Source organism: Atractosteus spatula, chromosome 12, assembly GCF_055471065.1.
Source record: "Atractosteus spatula isolate fAtrSpa1 chromosome 12, fAtrSpa1.hap1, whole genome shotgun sequence".
Lineage (NCBI taxonomy): Eukaryota > Metazoa > Chordata > Actinopteri > Semionotiformes > Lepisosteidae > Atractosteus > Atractosteus spatula.
Window position 1 is genome coordinate 538,010 of NC_142717.1, and position 17,143 is coordinate 555,152.

General features: G+C 36.6%; 1 protein-coding gene across 1 annotated transcript in view; it reads left to right on the top strand.

Moving 5' to 3' along the window:
• Positions 1-17,143, top strand: part of cobl (cordon-bleu WH2 repeat protein) — an 86,629-nt gene that overhangs the window by 19,439 nt on the left and 50,047 nt on the right. Inside the window, exons 3-8 of the mRNA XM_088929646.1 lie at positions 2,698-2,898; positions 5,481-5,688; positions 10,124-10,352; positions 11,503-11,547; positions 12,688-12,776; positions 13,613-13,687. Of these exons, the coding sequence (XP_088785772.1) occupies positions 2,698-2,898; positions 5,481-5,688; positions 10,124-10,352; positions 11,503-11,547; positions 12,688-12,776; positions 13,613-13,687 (847 nt within the window). The remainder of the gene's footprint in view (positions 1-2,697; positions 2,899-5,480; positions 5,689-10,123; positions 10,353-11,502; positions 11,548-12,687; positions 12,777-13,612; positions 13,688-17,143) is intronic.

A 17,143-nucleotide genomic window follows, 5' to 3' on the forward strand; every position in this document is an offset into this window, starting at 1 on the left:
ATCCTGTCCGTATAATAGTTTTAGATATAGTTTATCTGAATGAAAATAATTTTAAATACCGTTTCTTTTCTTTCCTTTGTATTTACTGTCACTGTGTGTTACAGTTTGATGTGCTGCAATTGCCAATACATATTTTTCCAAAATACTTTGGAAATTAAATATAGAGAAAAGGTGTGTTTAAAACCTTCTCATTACCAGTAGAAGTTATGTTATAATCATTTGGTGTGTTTCTGTAAAACCAATCTTTGTGAAATGTTTACTGAGGGTATTGTACAATCTCACCTAAACATTTATAAATTGCTTTAATTCATATCAGTAACAGAAGTCTGAAATAAAGCAGGCATTGTTCTTTTGAGATTAAATATTCTTGCTTAGGGACTGCTTGGATAGATTTAAAATCTTTCCAAGTATACTGCTGTAACAGAAATGAGTATCATGATGTGATAAAAATAAAATGGTACTTACAAGATTGGTAAGGATTAGCGATGTGTTTTCAAGGGGAATTCAAGACATTTTGCAACTCATTTGTCCTTAAGACAAGGAATGACCTCATGATACAGTACTTCTGAACACCCCCTAACTGCTTATCAATGGTTTCAAGGAGTCATCTTCCTGAAAGTGTGTAGTGCTCAACAGTCTGAACTGCAGAGCTGCTGTTCCACTTACACTGTATTTGGAGATAGTGTCCTGCACATCCCTGGTCTTATGAGCTGGTGTATTGGTATCCAGGAGGGGGACACCACATGCTAATATTCTATGCCAGCTTTCCTAGATGGCTTTAGACAAGAGTGAGCAAGTCAGGGTAATATTTCCAGTAGCTGTAATCTTGTGAGTAAAGGGTCAGTAGAACAAGGTTGAGTCCCAGAAGATGCTTTCCAAATTTTGCTTGCTAGGGACGTACCTGTAGTGCGAGCATAACAATTCAGGGCACTTCCACAGCGTAAAGTCCATGTGTCGTCGCCAGTAGACAAACTCCTCTGTATCAGAGCAGAGCAGCTCTGTGCTCCTAGAGCTCTTTGCTGGACTCCACTATGTTCTTGCGATCTTGTACATTGAAGTTCCAGGATACAGGATTACATTCAGCAGAGTTTTAGCACTTTTCACAAAGTCCTTTGTCAAAAAGGTCATAAAAACACGGTTAACACCATAATATTCAGTATTCTTTAAGGGAGCAATGTTATCATCTTTGTTATTGACTTTCAGGTTTTACTAGATGTGATAAAAAAGCCTTTTGTGAAAGTTTCTAAACAAAGCTAACATGATCACCTTAGTCCAATGTCTTGTTGATACAAGTAGCTCACCAAATGTTTATGTAAGAATTATATAGTACTTTTCTAGTTTTTATATGAATCTGATTATGTGAATTGAAAAAAAAACTAGAAAAATACTGTACTGTCAAAATGATACATTCCTATTTTTTATATACAACTAAATGTTACAAATGTATTTAGATTACTTTTGCAATGCATTTCCACTCATTCTAACTTGATGGGCAAGAAATTGGATAAATGTTGAATCATCCATACATGCTTCATTAACTGTTCCTGTTCAAGAATTTTTATTGTATTTTAAAATGCTGGAAAACTAAAATTATACTGTCTTCTTGCTTGTACACTGGAATCATACTCTCAGGTAAAATAGGGCTCTTTAGCTCATATTACACCAGCATTTGGAACTGTAAATAGTGACTTGGAACTCAACCTGCAAAACTAAGGCTACTCCTATGGTCCCATTTTTTGAAATTGCAAAACGATACCTTGTTTAAACTTAATATTTTATTCAAAATGTGAATGCTCAAACTGAAGAATTCAAAAGCTAAGATGAGTCACAGTACATGTCAGCAAAAACTGAAATGAAAAAAATGTTGATTGCATAAGTATTTAAATCTGTGAACCACGAAAATATTTGGTGGAAGCACCTTTTGCACGAATTACACCTATAATTTTTGGGGCACTTTTATTGGGAATGTTTCTACCATCTTTGCATACTATGGTGGTGCAATTTTTACCCATTCCTATAGGCTCAAGGTCTCTTGACCTTTGGACAAGAGTTTTCAGTTCTTTCCATAGATGCTTAACAGAATTCAAGTCAGAACCTTGACTGGGCTACTCAAGGGCATTCACTGTCTTATTCTTAAGCCACTCCAGGGTAGATCTGGCCTTGTGCCTTGGGTGATTCTCCTGCTGACTTTTTAACCCGGTTTTGGGTCTTTAGTAGACTGAAGCAGATTTTGTTGGATTTTTTTGGTTTAAAAGGCTATTTGGATTTAATAAATGAAGTGTCTCTTTCAAGGCAAGAGACTGTGTATGTTACAGTATATGTTAAGCCTTATATATATTATTAGTAGAATTTTTATCTCATGTGTTTTTTTTTATTCTTCCACAAATGCTGATAGATGACTGATGGACTGTACAATTTTATGCTTCTTATCTTAATCTGTTCAGAGTGCTATACGATTTAACTTTTCTTGTGTGTTTATCTACACACTTTATTGCTCTTTATCTTCTTTTCATTGTTTGGGATATTTTGTTCAGATTTGTTGCAAGAAGTCCTCAGTAGATGTTCTTTGACATTCATTCTAAGACAGAAAATAGCCCTCCTGCCTCCGCTCCTGAAAACAGCCATACACACAGCCTCTTAATTAATATAAATATACAGTACCTCTTTGACTGATTCATAATTTTCTAATTTGAGCAGGAAAATGAAGGCTCGAGCCCCACCTCCCCCTCAAGCTCCTCAGCCGGCCCCACGCAGGATCTTCAACACAGCCAAACCCACAAGCCTAGAGATCACAGGGCCCCCTGCTGGAGAGGCCAAGGAGAACGTGCTGCACTACGCGGTGGACCTCCTGGTCACCCTGCCACAGGGCTTCCAGACCAGGACTACAGTGAGCGGAAGGTGGGCAGAAATCTACAGATTCACACAGCACAACCAACACGTACTGTAATAATAATAAATATTATTATTATTCCTTACACTTATATAGCACTTTTCTGGACAGTCCACTCAAAGTGCTTTACAAGTATTCCTCCACCACCACCAGTGTGCAGCCCCACTTGGATGATGTGATGGCAGCCAGAGTGCACCAGCTATTAGTGGGCAGGAGAACAGAGTGATGAAGTCTATTCATAGATGGGGGTTATTAGTAAGCCATGATTGTTAAAGGACAATGTGAAATTTGGCCGTGACACTGGGGTAACACCCCTACTCTTTTTGTGAGTTGTAGGATGATCGGACATTTTAAGGACATGAAATACAGTACAATTGTTGCAAGTAAATACAAAAACGTACAGCTGCAATATCTGTTTTTTTTCATTTTCCATAATTTATTAAACTTCACTGTAGCAGAATGTTTGAAGTGTAGGAGCGGTGCAAGAGTATTCGCAACTTTAATGAGTCTTTGTTCACGCATGAGCAAGTGTGTTACTCATTTCCAATCAGTGTCGCTCATCCTGATTAAACCCTTAGTCCTCTCTATTTTAAACTGTATTTAAATATCAATATAACACAGGCGTCCAAATCATGATTCTCTAAATGGCCTGCATCTCTGAGAGCAAATCAGTCGTCAGTCCAAAATACAGTTCAGATTGGTACAACACTTGGAACTATTTTAAATTTAATTATCAGAACTGGCAGTCAGGGAGCAGAGGTACCTTCATAGATTCTGTCACCATAACCGTACAACCGTTTGTCATGCCTGTAAATCACTCTTGTGTTTCAAGTTGAATCTGTTTTAACTCTTGCCACCGGTTCTCCAATGATTGTATATCTATTCTATTTTCCATTTTACTTCTTCAACTCTCTAATTCCTTCAGTGTCTGCTTTCCTGAGATTGTAAACTTCTGATCTGGGCTAAACCTGTATAGTTTTAAAGTATATTTCAAAGACAGCCATGGATAACCTATGGTACTGATATTACGTTCAAAACCAGTTTAAGACAAGCTTAGAATGAGAGAGGATGAGGACAGTTCTTCTCAGATCAAACTGTAAAAAAATATCTTTCATTCTGCTTCACATAAAATTGGATTCCATTACATTTTTGTGTCTGCAGTTTGTCTTTTATTCAGGTTTTTATCTGCTGGCTGCCCCTTGTTATTACTGTTTTTACTGGATACTAGGCTGAGTAGAGGCAGCAGCTCAGAGACCACATGTTGCTGGGGAGCTGCGAATGATGGAAAGACTCTTGGTGCTTCGATGTGTGGTTGTCTGTTTTACTGCTGAAGCTCAGACGTGGTAGTTTGTGTCTCCTGCCTACTGCAGGGAGGGGACTGACCATATTAAAAAGCAAATGCTGTTTTACTTAGGAAAGCGGAAATGTCTGTGACAGACCTAGCAACCACAATTTTGAAGGGTTGCTTTGAATTGTACACCACAGCTCAGATAATGCCTAGTCATTGCATTTGACTATGACATGAAAACAATCTAGAGCAAAGACAGACTGTTCAGCTCTCCAGAGCTTGCTGGCGTCTAGAAATGTCCTAATAACACAGAGCATTGAGAAGTGAGTGTAAAACACTTCAGGAATCAAAAGGAATCCTTTAAATAAACTTCACTTCAAACTTGGTTAAACTTGTTATTTTGCAGACTTTTCATTCTAATGTTTGTTATATAGTGTAGTTATTTTCCTAACAGTTTTATAGAATGTTTTTTTATTTGGCTATGCTGTTTATACACTATATTAAAAATGTACATTTTTTAAGCAGTGTGTGTCACTTTAATGGTGATGGTGTTTACCAAAAACCTTGAAAGGTTTAACTGTCTCGAAGCTTAAACTAATTATTCTAAAACACTAAATGTTGCTCAATACCTTTTTGTTGGTCAAAAGTGATGACCTAACCAAATTACTTGAGGAGTTAACTTATTTCTTTAATTTAACACAACATTTCAAATACCATGGCATTTACTAACACAATGGGAATTCTGGACATTATTAAAACCAACTATTAATAGAAATGTTTTTCATGCTATTTTTAAATACACCAGTTATTGTTTGATCTTTTTTTTTTTGTTTTTACTAATCCCATGTGAGTGTGTAAGCATTTATTTCAATCGCACATGGTGTGTTAGTTGTATATGTGTTTGGAAACCTAAAAAGACCAGTATCTTTTTTGCAATGTGAGATGTCTTCTCAGCCCAAGGAAATGAAAGTGTTCTTATGTTTCCCTCACAGGCTGTACTTGCAACTGCAGTTCATTAGTTCATGCAGTATAAGAAGGTTCCCTTTAATATAGACAAAAACATAAAACCCATAGATGACTATCCTTTATACAGAAAACATCCTCGGAATTTCAGAAGTCTCCCTTCTTTATGTACCTTTTCACCCCAAAAATATTAATACATGAGTAATTTTGCAAAATTAAATCTCCTTCTTTGTTCCATTAAAATACTCGGTGTAACTAAAGGCTCTCCTGATGGAGCTAAAGAAGAAATTGAATCCTTAACTATCCATTGTTAATGACGGTGTTTACTGGCCTCTCCAGCAAGGCACTCATGGATCTGCTCGTGGACCTGTGCAGCCAGTACCATTTAAACCCAGTGTATCACACCCTGGAGCTGCTGTCCTCTGATGCTCAACCAGTGCCCTTCAAGCCAAACACTCTGCTGGGAACATTGGATGTGGACAAAGTATTGATCAAGGAAAAGGTAATAGAGGAGAAAGTCAGAAGACCCCCACCAAAAGTTCCAGAGGTGAGTGACAACAGTCTGCTGTTTCCTGGCATTTCCCGTCTCTTCCTCTATCAGTGCATGACTTCACCATCTGAAAAATATTACTTGACATTTTGTCTAAGTCCTAGAAGTATATTAAGGTTTGTTTCATCAGTTAATTCTTCCTCTGTATTCCCAATGGATCTGTATCACATCCTGGTCATGGTCTGTGGCTTGTTTTAATATATGGAGTGTTTTCCATTAGTCATTTTTGTTTTCAAAGTAAAAGCAAGGGATCTCTGTATGTTAATGTAAGCACATTGTTTTATATGTTCATATAAACGGCACATTATTATAAAATGGTTTATTTTTATAAATTATTATAAATAACCATTGTTATTTATTTTTTGTTATTTTCATATGGGTGTTCATCACTGTTGTGTTAGTTAGATTTCATCGTACGCCCAAGCTCTTGGACTGTCAGTGGCTGGAAAGAAGTCATGCTTTTTTGCCATTGGTTTTTAGGCTATTCAGTTACATTTACTCAAATAAGTAGCAAAATATATTTGAGAAGAATTTGCACATCCAGAGATGATTCCCCTAGATTATAGCGAACTGTTATCTTTTTCTTTGATTTATACTTGTTTCTGCAATACATAACTGCTAACAGCTAGAAATGTCAATTGCACAAAAGTTCTTCTGTACAGTTAAAATGTTCATGTAATTTGGGGGTTTTATTTCATGAACAAAAATATGTAATTTTGATATGTACCTGTAGAGTATGGAGTGCTTTAATTCTTGTTGCTCTTTTCATTGTTTTAATAATATACCTTTTTAACTACTTAATCTATGAATAATTTCAGGAAACGCCACAAATACACAAAAGAGCACATGCAAAGGTAGGCTTATATTTCCAAACACTAGGGCTTATTCATCCCTTGTTACTACGGTGTGAGTGACTTTTCTCATGTGTCTCCTGATTGTTACTAGTGTGTAAATATTTAATGGATTCCTTACCTTTAGTTACCATGCATTATTTCTGTCACTCTTGCTGCTCCCAGCCTTATTTCTGGTTTGTTTTAAATCTCCCTTTTCAAGATTTCAGTGGTGTTGGCTTTGAAACTGGGCTGTGAAGTCACAGTTTGCACAATGTCAGATAAAAGTGATTCATGAGTCTAGAAGAGGGGTCTTTTAGCACAACAGTTTGCTACTATAGAGTCCTCTTCACAAAACCTTATTGGATACTTTTATTGAAATGTGTGTCTGGTTTTTATTCATTTGTGTGTTGTTGCTATTTCTATTCTAGAATTGGACAATAAAGAGTTTAGAAAGATTTATTAAGAAATAGTTGAAATAAATGTGATTAGAAATGAAAAATCCTTATTTTCTTAGGGTGCTTTTCCTTGCTACTTTAAAATAAGTCACATCAGAGTGCCTGATGCTTCTGAGGCTTCAGTTCTTCATGTAAAAAAAATAACCTTCCAATACATTTCAATACCTTCTTGACAGAAGTGGAATAAGAGATCTTATGTATCTTCTGTATTTTGCTCATGATATCTTTTAGATATCTTAGAAATTGAGCCTAAAGCCAGTAACAAAAACAAGATAGAACGATGCAATCTGAAATTGCACATAGAAAATGTACAGCTAGAGATAGCACAGTCTCTTATTAACTTTCAATATCTCAGAGATGCAGTACATCAATCTTACATGTTATTGAAAAATGTAGCCACTTTGCTGAGACAAAAATGAACCACAATTCTTGGCCCATTTGTGTCTGATGTGGCGATAAGAGACATTAAAAAGCCATGACCTTGGGTCATTACCATGGAATAGTCCCATCTGAGGTTTTCTGTATGCTTTAAGAAAGACTATCACACAGCATGTGATAACATTTCTATTGTCAGATGTAAATTCATTTTGGATTTCATAAAAGTTACTAATCTAAGTCAAGTTTGAAAAGCAGCGTGAATAAAGTACAAGCTTATAAACCAGGATTATGTACAGTGACTAGCAAAAGTAGTTACCCCTGTTTATATTATATTTTTTCTATTAAATACAAATAATGTTCATTTTTTATAATGATTTTTTTCTATTCAGGACTGTATAAGTTTGTTGGAACTTGTTGAAATTACCATTTGCAGTAGTTACTGCTGTCAGTATTTTTAGATGGATGTCTACCAGCCTTGCACAGTGGGATAGTGTAATTTAGTTCACTCTTCCTGGCAGTTTTTTGTAGGTAGTGGATGGATAGCAATCACCATGCTATGCCATAAACTTTCTGTTGGGTTAAAGACAGGACTTTGACTGCGCCACTCAAGGATATTCACAATGATATCAGCCTTGTGCTTCACGTCTTTGAATAACATGATGCTGCCATCTTCACACCTGTGTTGGGATTACGCCAAACATAACACCTTGTAGGTAGACCTAAATGTAAAAATCAATCTTTGACTCATCTGACCATAACACCTTATGCCACACGTCTACAGAATGTCTCAGCTGGGTTTAAGACGTCTTCATCAGTAGAGACTTCTGTCCTGTTACTCGATCATTCAGGCCAGCTTTGTGCAGGGACCAGGATATTGTGTCCACAGTGACTCTCATCAAACAAAGACCTTTGCACATCATCAAAGTCACTGTTAGCTTCACAGGGGCATCCATAACCAGTTCCCTGCTTTCTCAGACGTTCGATTTGGTAGGAGGCTGGATCTAGACAGTGTCTGGGTGGTACGATACATGTTATAATTCTTAATGATGGACTGCATTATACTCACTGGGAAAGTAACCTTCTCCTGACTTGTGTCTCTGTGTCACTCTCCCTGATTTGTTTCAAAACATCCTCGAACCTCATGGTCGATTTCTTATATAGAGTAACTGGGTAGATGGTTGCTTGTAATCCAGTATCTGCTGTATCTGAGGGAAGTGACTGGTCCATTAATTCTGGAGGCATGCAATTAAGAAGCTTTTACTTTTTAAAAAACATCTAATTTGCTCACTAGCAGATATTTTTAGATATGACAGTTTAGAGTAGATTGTCGGTTCATATAAAGTCATATGAAAGTTTTAATTATTGCATGCTCAGACAACGACACAATGTGCAGATTTTGAATGGAGTAATTCATTTGCCAAGGCACTGTTCACCTGTAGATTACGTGTTGAGATGCAATTTATGTCCCACTTTTCAAAACATGGTTTTCTCCATGATCTGATTATTTCAGCTAGGCTATGTTCATTATCAATACAGTTGTCTCCTCGTTTTCTTTTTACTGTTGAGAAAGATTTCCAAGATTGATAGCCTGGCTCAGGGCACGAAAACACCCTGTGTGGCTGTTTTTAATGTTGAGGAAAATATGTTTAAAGATGTTTAAGGTTTTTTTAGCACAACCTTATAAAATAAAAGGTTTATTAGAAACAATATTAATTATTAAAAAGTATAATGCCTACTGCCCTATTGCTACTACTCCTCAAAAGCTAATACTGTTACTGAAAACTAAACTTCAAATTTCAATTGCCTTGAGCACGGCTCTTTGCTAACCATCAAGAGTCACCCTTATATACAACAGTAGACCTGCCAATTAAACACCTTTCTTTAGTGAAAGTGGGTGCACTGCTTACACAGAAAGGAGGACAGGACTGTTTTATGAACATCTGGAAATCTGTGTCGGTGATGGCCTCTAGTGGCAGGTTGGGTTTGTCCGAAAACCTTTCCTGGTACAAATCGCTGTACTGCAGTGTGTATTTAACTGAAACCACTGCCATCTAAATGTCCGGTTAAAAAGTTTGGGAAGGCCTTGTTTATCTCTTTCCTTATTATACAGTATAAGTGCAAAACCAAACTTGTTTTTGAGCTGTGGAATGTTGATTTTTACTTTGCCATCTGTCTTTTAATAAATAAAATAAGACACTTCTGAGAGTTTGCTTACATTGTGAGGAGTATTTTTTTCATTTGCAAGTTTGCTATACTGATAGACTATAACTCTTAGGCCATTGGGCTTTTTCAGTATATTGTGAAGTAGCACAAAAACTGATTTTGTTTCTCTCAACATGAATCAAAAACTAAGGAGCATTGAATAGTGTTAGTAGCTAGTAGCTTTATAATACCACCCAGGGCAAGTGTAACTGGTAGAGTATACCTAAGTGACCATATTTCAGACATTATGTTAATCTGAGTAAATATTCCAAAGCAATTAGTGCCCAGGATGTCAACCTTTGACCTATAACCTATCACCTACAATTCTAGTTCAGATTTTGTTCTTACAGTCAGCTTCAGCAAGGATAAGTCACACTGATGTACTGTACATAATCCAGGATACCACAATCAAAGGAGATTTTTTACATGACAGGCATTGACTAAACATTTGTAATCACTATTCCTTATTATTCCTGTGTGTGTTGTACTTTGAATTACTGTAAAATTAGTTGATGAGAGTGTATTAAAGACTTGCATGTTTCTTTCCTTTTTTTTATCCCACAGAAAACTGTGAGGCTTGTTGTCAATTACCACAGGACACAGAAGGCTGTGGTGAGAGTAAATCCTCTTGTGCCACTGGAGACTTTAATTTCAGTCATATGTGAGAAATGTGAATTTGATCCCAGGCATGTCATTTTACTGAAGGACAATACTAGCAACAAAGAACTGGATCTTTCCCAATCAATAAGTGACTTAGGAATTCGCGAGCTCTATGTGTTGGACCAAAGCCGTGGTAAGTTAAACTACTTCATAAAATTTCACTTTCCAAAGTTAAAGTTAATGCAGTGAAAATGACTGTTACATAAAGCATAATTGATACATCAGTGGTCATTAATAAACATGCAGTATATTCTTAATTATTAAAGGAGATCTTTGCATGATTATAACTGCAACACATGATAAATATATCATGTATGTATACTGTATGTCAAACTCAAAATTAAAGAGCCCCCTCACTCTCCCTGCTAAAGCTGCTCTGCTTCATTGCACAGGACTTTTATTGGTGCTCATTACTGGTTTTGCGGTTTGTAGCTGATTTCTTCGATCTGGCTTGACGTGTGGAATTGGACGTCGGTTGATTCATGTCTCTGCTGACGACATTCATACCCAGCAAACACACGGCATGATCAGCTTTTGCAGGAGGAGCTTGCATGAGGACAGCCTGGGGTGAAAATTCCCTGGAGGGCTGATCCTCACACCTTCATGCATTGCCTGTCTTTAGTGTTAGAGGCGGCTTGGAGAGGCTGTAGGTTCACATCTCTCTCAGTGCGGAGCTTGCAGCTGCTCCCGCTGTTCACAGTGGTCTTCTCCAGGTGCTCTGGTTTCCACCCGCTACCCAGAGACATCCTGTCCAGCTTGATTAGCATCTCTGAATCGTCGCTCAGATGCATGTGTGCGTGTGTACTCTGCCATCGAAGGGCGTCTCCTTCAGCTGTGGTCTCACCAGCATTGTGCGGGCTGGGTTGGGCTCCCCACAACCTGCTGAGGATGTGGTCACTCACAGTGCTTGGGTGGAAGTGCTGTTAGCAATGCTCTTAGTGTAGAGTAAGGAGTACAACAGAGAAAAACAGAAATTGACAATATAGATGCATTAAAATGGGTCATTTGAGAGACACCTACAGTATATACTTTATAATTATTTTGTATTGATCTGAAGCTAAGTGCAAGTTCCGGATGTACAGAAGCAACTATCCAATCACTCCTGAAAGGTCATATACAGTATGTGTATTATTGCTTCAACATAGCAAAAAGAAAGTCTTCATCTTCATCTTTTTTTCATCTTTAATTTAGCGTTCCTGATCATCAGGATTTATCGTTTTGTACTTTTGTACATTTGATATTGTGACGAGCTCTCAGTCCTTATCTTCATTGTTTGTTTCCAGTTCTACACTCTAAAATGCACTCTGCTCCAGTTCTTAACTATGCAGGTACTGTTTCACATGAAGTCTGTTTTGGCACTGTAGTTGCACTGAAGCTTTGAATGTATACAATACTCCATGCTGTGCTGTTAAACCTCACTTCCTTAACTCAGCTCTTAGTCTTTGGCTTGTATCATGTAATGATTCTACCTTTTATTCTCTGGAATTCAGATTTGACACCGATCATAGCCAAATGTATGATTCAATGTTTAAATATTTTTTTCTCTTTTATAAAAATAGCCCGATGTTTAGCCATTATTTGATCTTTTTCTAAATTGTTGAAATGCATAATATTCCCAGATTAGCCTTTTAGTTGTAACCCGAGGCTCCATGTGTTAAAAAAATAATCGAATAATAGAAAGATTTTCTATTTTATGATCAAATACAAGACCTGTACTACATGTCACCTTTACTGTAGCTTGCTGGCTGATTATTAGTCATTTCTTCACAGCACTGCTTAATATTCCTCATTTCCAATGTTTTTTTTTTGCCATGAGGCTTGCATTTAAACTTGCCTTTGGCTGTTTCCCAGGTAGTAACACTGAGAATCTGCTAAATACAAAACAAACTGGAGCTACAGTATTTTTCACCTAACATCTCATCTGCTGTGTTTTGCCACAGTTCACAGATAGTGCTGATTATTAATCCTAATGCCAGTTTAACCAGCTTAATTCAGTTCCACAGTTTACTTTGATTGATATGTGTACAGTAGTCTCTGGTCATTCTTATGTGAATGAAATAGAATGTGAAGCTTTGTCCCTTTGTACAGTGATATCTGATGCACATACGTAGTTAGTTTACCATTTGTGACTGCCACGATGAACATCATTGCATTAAAAAGTCTTCATGTCTATTTCTGTCTTTAAGTAACACAATGTTTAGACCATGTTGAGAAAATTGCTCTTTAATTTTACATTGAATATATTAAACAAATACAGATTTTGTATGAGTTTTTATCACTCGCCTGCTTCTTTTAGCGTCCGTATCATAGTAAGCTCGCTGGCTAGGTGCACTTTTTTCATGTGCATGGCTTTCAATGAAACTACTGAATACTAACATCTCAGCTTGAATTTAAGAATGTAGTTGAAGGAACATTTTAATATTCAGATTATGTACGAGAGTGAACACTGGTGATTGGTCTTTTTGCAGAGCCCACTCGTTCTTCCTCTTTAACCAACAGTGCCTCTGAAAGGAAAAGCCTCCTGGGATTCATCAAATTCAACAGGAGGAAAACCAAGGTAGGCCCTTTCACAGTGTCTGATCTAAAGACTTGTAGAAATAAGGTTGAGTAACTAATAGTGCCTCCACCATTTTTCATTTTTATGTGCATATGTATGTAGAACTTGCTGCATTTTTCTCTTAAATCCATTTTCATTCATTCTGATTACAATAAATGAGAAAGTACTTAAATGTATCTGTGTCGTATTAACTTTAGCATACTGTAGGTCTTGTGGAAGTAAGATGACAGCATTTTGTGATAAAGAGGGATTCTCTTCTGTGTATTTATTTTTATAATATGCAGAAATTAACCAATGCCAAAACAATACTGTAAACAAAGTTTTGCTCATGTAATATCTACACATTTGTTTCAGATTTATATATATATATGGGGTCTATACTATTTAAACCATTTGATTGTGAGTCTGAGCCGAGCAAATTGTAACCATTTCCTAGAGTTGCATTCCTACTCCTTATTCAGGATGACTAATGTGTATAAAAACCTATAAGGAAAGTGGATTTCATCCTCACCAGAACAGTCCCTAAAGTGGTATTTTGTATTCGAACTGTGTTTTCAGTGTGTTGGTACAAATCTTCAAGCTAAGTTTGATGTGGTTTATTTCAGCAGACATGACTGTATATACTGTACAGTTGTACTGTTTCCACAGCAGCTGTGCTTCTCAGTTGACAGCTAATAACTTACTAACAGAAGAAAACTCCTTGTTCAGGGAGGTTTGAGTTACAGTGATGGAGCATTTTGTCATTTCATATTCTGTACAGAAGCCCTTTGCTTGTGTTATCACTAATGCTTTCGCTTTGCCTTGCCTTGCATGTGAGTCATATATTCCCATTTCAGACTGAGGATCAAAGATCGGCGGACTTGGATTCAACTGATGATAAAAATATTCAAAATTGTGAAATCGACCATGGTGTAAGTACTAGCTCAGAACAAATGAATGTTAAGCTTTCGTTTTTAAATAGGAGATCTTAATATTGAAAATTTTCCTCTAGGATCTCCTGGATGAGTAAACCAGTTAAATAAAAACAATTGGTGTCTCTTTAATAATATACAGTAGTAATCTCCAGTGAAAATACATTACAGATTCATAAAGAATAACTAGTTTATGACCCATGTTTTGTTTTAACCATATTTTTGTTCGACTATGTGTTTGCCATTATTTTTACTTAAAGCTGTCATTAATTCTAAGAGAATTTCAGCACAAAAAAACAGTTTCCGGGAATCTGTTTCTGCACAGATGGGCTTCAGAGCTTTGAGCAATGCTGACGTGTTTCCTGTGTGAGCTCTGCATAAAAATTTAGCCTTTTTTATGTAGTGAAGATCCATTGTCCTAGGTGGAGTTTACAGTGCATGTTTGAGTTGGTTTTCTGTCATTTTGTTCATTTTTCTGTCACCTCCTGTACACATGCTGAAATGTTGAACGTGATTTCGATAAGGAATCGTGTGGATTTGGGTCTGTCCCATCTGCTGCAGCACTGCTGCAGTGCTGACCGTAGTATTCACTTAGCTGTGATGAGGCTCAGGCGAAGAAGGAAGGAAAAGAAAATCTATGTACAGTACAAGCATCTTTCAGTAATTCTGTAATACATATTGTTGCTATATTTTCAACCAAGGTTCGTTTTAGGTTTCCATTGTGATGTTACAATTTAAATGTTTCCAAAATTGTATAGATAGTATAATTTCATGTATGCATCAAAAACACTTATTTTGGTGAGAATTTCTGCTTTTTATTTGTTCCCGTTACCGTTCAACCATTATTTCTCCCTTGAGATATAGCATATGGTACTGTATTAAGTTTCCTGTGCCTTTTAAGTTAATGCTTCGTCAGTTTAACAGGTTTTTAACTCTAGATGGCAGCATTGTTTTGCAGGCTCTGGCTTTTTGATCAAGAGTGTATTTACTGCATGCAGAAAATACAATTAAATATTAAAAAGGATGTTTGCAGGCACAGAATTATGATGTTGTAGTGTGAAAGAGAATGTATTCGAGAATTCAAATTCCATATGAAAAGTGGTTCCCTCGGTGTGTTATTTATTCTTTCATCTCTTATGCACTGCAAATACCAACCTTGATTAAAACAACTTAATCTCAAAACCAAACATTAACAGCAAAGTAAAGCTTTTCATAATTCTCAGATTTAAGAGTCAGTTTGGTATAAATGCCATGCAAGCTTCCAAGTCATGTGGTAACAGAAAAGAGAAAAATCCAATCAGCTGAGCTTCAACAGCTCTATTGCTATAGCAGATAGAAGTTACGAAATGGTATGAAAAGGAATTGGAACAGCAATTGGCATATGTAATAGGATGTGTAATATGAACCATTTGTGGATTCTTCTAGGAATACATATAAAATGTAAGTGAAAAAGGTGTTATATAGTATGGGAATCTTTTCTTTCTCAAATTATTTTGATTGAACAGTTTTTTTTCAGTTCTTCCCAAGAACTAAGACACCCTTTTAATGTTTAATCATTTTTTACCCTCAATCCCATATCAAATTGCTAATGGATCTAGTTTCTTTTGTGCACAAGATAACTTATTTTCCTGAGACAGGTGTCTTTTTGTTTCCTTTAAGACATGTGATGTCATCTGTAGTGGTCCTCCAGGCCCAGGACTGCTCTGTTCTCTTTCTTGTTTCTACTCGCTCAAAGACATTTTTTAACTTGAAAGCAGTCTTTCACAAGACGGAATAAAAAAAGTTAATTTGATTTCCAGAACATGGAAAACCTTTTAAAAAATAGCTGTCATCTGTTATGGTACTTTAGCGAGTGAACTGCAGAGCTGGGCTTGGTTAGTATACATATTGTTGAACTCTGAAGATTACCAGGTGAAAGAGGAGATGTTGCTGGTGTGTTATACAAGAAATCCCCCTACGGTCCCTGCTGTGAAGACAAACACCTAAGAGTTCAGAGAGAGATGTTGCCAGAGGACCAGTTCTCGTGCTATATGATGTTTTATGGAATGTGGAAATTATGACCAAGAACAGTCTTTAAACTGTACTAGAACATAGTTAACTAACAGGCCAGTTACATGGAGTCCATTTGCTGTTTTACTTCACACCAAGACACCACCAAGCAGCCCATGGTCCTGTCTGTTTACAATGACCAATGTTTGTTTTGTTCTGTCTGTAGCTCGGGGTTCCTCAGAAGTTAAGTGCTGTTAACCTCACTGGTGTTAACACTGTGTATTATGTAATATTTCCAATTGACCAACGGTCTAAGGTCACCTACTGCAATTAATAAAAGCAACATACTTTTTATGCAGGCCTTTTAAAGGCTTGAGTGTACGTGCATTTGATACCAAAGATCAATGTATACCTCTGTACAGTACGTGTTACTAGAATGAGATCTCATGTGAGCTGAAGAGTCTACTGTGATCAACAAGGCACCACTAGTCCTTGTCTAATGGAGCTTCTGCCAAGTGAGGAAAGGAGAATTGCAGAGAGACTGTAAATGGTCAGGGTTCAATTTGACACAACAACTTGGGACTTTAACTTGGCTTTGGAAATAAAAGGTCACCTGATCTCTGAAATGACTGTAGGTTGTGTTTGCAGTGTTATTTTTAGTGTGTGGGATAAGTGCATGACATGCAAGGTCACTCTTTTAGGACTTCCAAAAATATACATAACAAACAGAAAAGTTTTTTTTAATCTTATAATAGTATTGACATAAATTAGAAGATTGATTTTAAATTACACAGTATTTTCCAAAGTGATTGTATAAAACCGAAATTCCAAAATACACATTTAAGCATTTTGTTATATGTACATAACTAAAGTTACATAGTGTATCGCATCTAGTGTAATTTATGCAATAAATATTCAATACCCTCATTTCTAATAGTTAATTTAGAATCTTCCTGGTTTTACTGTATATACTGTACTTCTACTAATTGAGTAATTCATTAAGAAATACTTGTGCTTCACATATTCATTTTTGCTTTTGAAATCCATTTTTTCATTTGCAATGAGGAATTAACAATGAATGCACATACAGTAGGTATACTATGATGGAAGAGAAATAACTATTAATTCATGTCAAATGAAAATTGTGAAAGATATACACTTCTTGACTTTTCTATAATGTAGCTATTCTTCTGGCACTGTTTACTGTCAGGCTAGCTGAGTAGCTGCCCAGAAATGTACTGTATATACCAATTAAGAAAATTACAGAACATCATATGCATGTAGTTTTTTTGTAACACCGCTGCGTGTGTAAAGACAGGAAACAGTCTGCGTTGTTTGAAGACTGCAGAAGTCTTTAGGTGCTTCTCCAGGTCAGCTTGACCTCCATTCTGGTGCTCCAGCAATGTCTTAAATACCAGAGCACTGGGGCTTAGTAAAGGAGTAGCGCTTTGCCAGTGAAGCTGAACA